The sequence below is a fragment of the Colias eurytheme genome, chromosome 16 (assembly GCF_061535395.1).
Source record: "Colias eurytheme isolate Ceu_HAF_F1 chromosome 16, ilColEury1 Martin Lab GWU primary, whole genome shotgun sequence".
NCBI lineage: Eukaryota > Metazoa > Arthropoda > Insecta > Lepidoptera > Pieridae > Colias > Colias eurytheme.
The window spans coordinates 2,395,697-2,401,696 of NC_142995.1; the positions used below are offsets into that span (position 1 = coordinate 2,395,697).

General features: G+C 33.2%; 1 protein-coding gene across 1 annotated transcript; it reads right to left on the reverse strand.

Moving 5' to 3' along the window:
• Window positions 1-3,404: 3,404 nt before the first annotated feature.
• Window positions 3,405-4,431, reverse strand: LOC149901606 (uncharacterized). The gene is made up of 3 exons (XM_090110925.1): window positions 4,339-4,431; window positions 4,067-4,109; window positions 3,405-3,762 (listed from the first exon to the last, which is right to left on the reverse strand). Exons 1-3 carry the CDS (start codon window positions 4,351-4,353, stop codon window positions 3,452-3,454), a joined length of 369 nt encoding a protein of 122 aa, XP_089967051.1. The 5' UTR covers window positions 4,354-4,431; the 3' UTR covers window positions 3,405-3,451.
• Between the last annotated feature and the right edge of the window lie 1,569 nt (window positions 4,432-6,000).

Here is a 6,000-nt window from a genome sequence, read left to right on the forward strand (position 1 = left end):
AGGTTTAGAGATTTATTTTTGGAGATTAAGTACACTTACATAATCTCCAAAGGTCCCTAGATAAGGCAAAGGGCGTCAGTACTCCACCACGCAACCCGATTTTACGCAGCTCACTATATCCAGATTTTTCCAATTGACTTAGTTATTCTACGGGTTAAAATTTATAATGATCTCTAATGTGAGGGACCTCTTATCTAGGGACCTTTTGAGATTAAGTAACTGTACTTAATTTCCAAAGGTCCCTAGATAAGGCAAAGGGCGTCAGTGCTCCACCACGCAACCCGATTTTACGCAGCTCACCCAAATAACTATATCCAAATTTTTTCCAATAATTGACTTATCTTCTCCATTTACGACTTGTAAGTCTGCTTTGAAAGACCGTTTCTTACTTCATTCGGATTCCAATCGAACGTTTGCGTGTGACCAATTCAGTTGTGAAGAATTATGTAACCACTATTCTGCGAATAAATTAATTTCATTTTATTCATTTCATTCATTTCATTTTCTGTCCCCTATCGATTCGGGGTCAACTTTATTTATTCCTTTGCATTCTCGACATTATCTTGAAGAGAGTGAAATGTTTATGAATTCCTAGATTTCCTATACTTCCTGGGCAGTTAAAAGGTAGATCTTCAGTCAGTAGTAACGTTGTTTGTGCCTATATATTAACTCAAGAAACAAGCAAATACAGGCCTTGATTTGAACCTAATAAAGATCCAATAGAAGTATGGCCTTGACAGCTTTGAAGAAGGTTATCAATTCTATGATTGTAAACAAAACAAAATGTTTATCGTATATTTGCTAGGAAAGGTTATGGCGTACTAGTTTGTTGATCAGTCGCTACTTGTTCTCTGATAATTACTAATTTAGAGACAAAGAGTGTCTGCAGATATTTTGCATTTCCTATATCCTATTGCTTACGAATTTCATCATCAATCATCATCATCAGCCCGTATACGTTCTAACTGCTAAGACGGGCCTCCTGTGGAGGATACAGGCCATAATCCACCATGCTGGCCATGTGTGGGTTGTGTTCACATGTCGTCGAACTTTTGATTCTTCGACATGTCGGTTTCCTCACGATGTTTTCCTTCACCGTTCAAGCAGTGGTGATGTTATAAAATGCGCAGATAAATTGAAAACGAACATTTACGGAATTCTTATTTGCGAATAATAATCATCATATCATTGTGAGTCATATCAATCAGTTTATCTAATTTTTAATAATAAATTTTAATAAATCCAAAAGAGCGATGCTTTTTCTTGCCAATCATACCTACAGCTCGCCTTATTATTACCTTCATAGCTTAGGACTGGCCATAAAACTAGTTGATCATCAAGTGGCTGAGTAGGAACCATAAAAATGGTACCTAATTACCTACCAGAGTAACGAATATAATTGTTTCACAAAAAGAAGACATGTATTTCTTGTTTAGGAGCTAAAGTTAACTCAGGTCACCGGTACTAAGTATGTCTTCATAAATAATTTTATAATATTCATAAATTCCTAGTATAGATGTAAACATCAAGGAATTTCCGAAGCTATTTAGTTGAGGTTTTTACGATATTATGTTTTCATCATTATATGGAGGAATATTTACGTTTTTATATAAATTCTTAGGCACTGGATAATTACTTATTATACATACATATATGTATATTGTAGTTCCAGTTAATTATTGTACTGTCTCAATTATTTTGGGCCAGGCTTACAATGCATTGCGGAATAGAAATAGGAAAGAAATATGATTGTTAAATTAATTACTTACATAATATTCTTGCGGCTTGTGGCCAAATTTTTATCTATCGTTAATCCATTGCATACGAAAATAAAATAGCTACAATATTTTTTTGGAACGAAGTTCCATAACGCACGTTACGAAAGGGGGCTACAGTGGGCTAAAGATAGAATTAAGACCAAAATCAAAAGTGCGCGTGTTTCTCTGTCTGACTCTCTCTCTCATAGAGCTTCGTTCCACCTCTCAAGTTTTATTTATATATATTTACTAGTGTTCCGCCCCGGCTTCGCCCGTGGTACATAATATTTCGCAATAAAAGGTAGCCTATGTCCTTTCTCGGGTATCAAAATATCTCCATACCAAATTTCATGCAAATTAGTTCAGTAGTTTAGGCGTGATTGAGTAACAGACAGACAGACAGAGTTACTTTCGCATTTATAATATTAGTATGGATAAATAACAGCACGTGTTACAGATATTTTCATATCTCTACGAGTCAAAAGCCTATATAATATGTGCGCACTGCTGTTCGGAATTTAAGATTAGTCCTAAATAAACTTTATCAGATAATACATATTATATTATGCTCTTATTTTTTGATAACTTATCAAATTTTCCACTTCAAAATTATCTAAATTTAATGGCAATTGAAGTGGTTAAATCGATTAACAAAAGCGTATTTTTTTGTTTCAATACATTGTCACAGATAAATAATATCTGTTTTCATTGGGCAAAAATCACTTATTACAGTTTTGAATCTCAATCAGGTTGGGTACTTTTTAAAACGCTTTGTGTGTATGCTTGTATGTTTGTATTTAGAATTAATTTGACCCACTTTAAACGGATATTTAATTCAACTTTACATACCTACTTATGAAGGACTAGCTTTCCGCCCGCGGCTTCGCCCGCATTTTCAAAGATAAACCCGCATAGTTCCCGTTGCCGTGGGATTTCCGGGATAAAACCTATCCTATGTGTTAATCCAAGTTACCCTCTATATGTGTGCTAAAATTCATTGTAATCGGTTCAGTAGTTTTTGCATGAAAGAGTAACAAACATCCATACATCCATACAAACTTTCACATTATGTAATAAAAAATAAAATTATATTAATAGGATAATAATAGGATAGGTGACAATACAACCTTTGCATTTTCACATGGCTACCGAGAATATAATGTTTCGACCATCCATCACATAACATATTTTAATCTGAAGGTATTGGAATTGGGTATCATACGATTTGTTTCTGTGTCGGGAATATTGTGTTAGCTTCATTGAGCTGTAAGTTATCTAACAATAATGTTATCTATATTTATTTATTAGCTAAAAGTAGTGAAAATTTAAGTGATGCAGAAGGATAAGAATTTTATTTCTGCACCTTTTAGTTGATATCAAATTATTTCCATTTCATTTTTAACATTACAGTACTTCTTTAATTTTAACTTTCATTTCTATAAATCATCACATACCTACTAGTTTATATTGATCAAAAACATTCGAATAAATATTAAGCTTATTCATTCTAACTCTATTTTACACAGAGCTGGTCCTGAACCGAATCAAATAACTAGTTTTTATTTTCGAACAGAATAGATACCACGTCTTTCTTTTATTTGAGATCTGAACATTTGCAGAAGGTATAAGTATTGTTAAAAAAAAGTATACTTTAAATTAAAATTACTTTATTAAAAATTAATCACAGTTTGAGTTTAGTAGTGTCCGTGTCCGTGACCGTGTCCGTGTCCTCCCTGTCCACCGAATCCAGAATCGTGACCGCCGCCAAAACCAGAATCATGACCGCCGAAACCTCCCTGGCTGCCCTGACCGCCGAAACCGCCCTGGCTACCTCCGTGACCACCTCCGAATCCACCTTGGCTACCTCCGTGACCGCCTCCGAAACCTCCCTGGTTACCGCCGTGACCACCGCCGAATCCACCTTGGCTTCCACCAAATCCAGAATCGTGGCCACCGCCGAATCCAGAATCATGTCCACCGTAGCTCTGGCCACCACCGCCGTATCCTGGAAAGCACGAGACCTTTAGGATGCTAATAAACGTTTAAACGGTAAATAAAACTTGAAGTTTTTTTGTGAATAAGTTATTTAAATAAATTCTTAGTTAGTTATTTGTTAATAATATAATATATTGTTTGAAATCTGAACGAGTTATTTAAATAAATTCTTAGTTAACAATTTAATTGTTCAATTAATTATAATTAATCTTCCGGTAACAACTTCTTAACATTTAATGGCCCGAGAGGTTTGTAAGATATGAATATTTAAATAAAATCCAACGAAAGATATAAAAAAGTAATATAATATTTACCTGGGTGAGCTACGGCAACCGCAACTAATGCTAAGGCAACAATCTGTAAAAAGATACATTTTGTTGTAATATTAAACATGTACAAAAATTAACAAATAAAATACATAATAATATTTAATGCAGATAAAAACAAATTGGATATTTTGCTTTATATTAATTATTATCTTTAATAACAATAAATTCAACTCAGAGAACTTATTTCAGCACAGAGATTTATGCACGAGATATGATAAATGTCTTTGTGAATCTTTGTTTTCACACCACTAACTTACCATAAGTTTAGCCATTTTGAATTAAGTATGTTTTCACGAGTCAACAACGAAAGTCAAACTTGGAATGATGTTGAGCTTGCTCCTTCCCATTTTATATACAGAAAGGTCGGGGGCAGCCCGCGATTTGATCTCATCTCGTGTGACGTACTTCTAATCTTCTTGTTGTTAAATTGATGCTGTAGTTGTAAGGGCAATATGGAATATTGGAAAATGTCTACCGCGAGTTACTTGTCAAACTAACTTCCATCTATTCGATTGAAAGAGAAATGAAATTTGTGCCTTAAGACTTTTCATACAAAAAGCTACAATTATTTAGTGTATGATATTTGAATGATGGGTAGTAAATTATTAATTGTTAGCGGTCCGCCTAAGGGTCCGCCCCGGCTTCGCCCGTGGTACATGGTTTTCTTTCCATAAGAATCAACCTTCAAGGAATATTATAAAAATAGAATTATCGAAATCGGTCCACCCGCTCACGCGTAATGCCATGACCAAGGAAAACGGGTTTCATTTTTTATACATATACCTAGAGGTGTGTTTGTAATTTTCCTCTTTATGTATCATATCTAACAAGGACATAAAACATAATATACTAGCTGGAGCCCGCGATTTTGTAGTGGTGCGAGACCCTCGTAAGAGACTATAATCTCTCTTTAATAAGTTACTGTTTTAAATATACATATAATTGATAATAATTGTAAAACTCGTAATTGGCGTATTGTATCATAGATATAAGTAGAGTAAGTCAAACTGTAAGCTTCAAAATAAGTTTTCAAAATAAATAAATAAATAAATAAATAAATAATGTTAATTTTTAATTTTTACAAAATTTCACATTTACAATGTAATAACACTACTTATATGCAAGTTATATTTCCAAACAATAAAGTTATATTCATAATCCAGATAGACATTACAACAAGTGAAAGGGAACATAAAAATATCTTGTCATCGAAAGTTTTTTAAAGACAAAAGTAATTAACCTGAAAGATATAAAAGTTGCATTACTATTTTGCAATCGAGTTTCAATGTAAGTGCAACTAAATCAGATATAAATTAATAGCCGGCCGCGGCGGTTTTATCCGGTTATAATATTAAATCTTTGAAAAGCGCAATGCTATCACTATCCAAAAAGGAAGGAAGGTTACCAGTTCGTTACATTGTTTTTTTTATAAACGTTGGCACAGGTCTATGAATTCAATGAATGTCGACTGCAATTCTTAATGCGTTATCTGCAATATTGTGAGTTTATAATGACGATGGCGATGTGAGATTTTCATAAATTAAATTGAGCGTCATAAAAAAAAATGTGAAAAAGCACGTTCATGATGTTTACAGTCGCATAACGATCATACCTGAATTATGAATTCTGAACTAAATAGTATCAACCTGGAAAATATGAATTTGATTGCTATCAAGACTCAATAGTTCACAATATAAAAAATCATAAGCAGATTTTATTGAGTCGGTATATTACCTACACCTATCAAAATATAATCTCTTAGGTACTATTAAGTTTACTCATATGGGTAAGTACCTGAAAAAAATTATACAGTGAGCTTAAAGAGTTATAAATAGTGTCAATTGTTTTGATTAAATAATTATTAAGTATCTAATGGTAAATTTATTACATCATGTACATAATTACATCAAAAATACTGT

Excerpts from the sequence above, each read along its gene's own strand:
- LOC149901606 (XM_090110925.1), bottom strand. Across the intron at positions 3,763-4,066 it reads GGTTGCCGTAGCTCACCCAG|GATACGGCGGTGGTGGCCAG; the intron begins GTAAATATTATA and ends CGTGCTTTCCAG.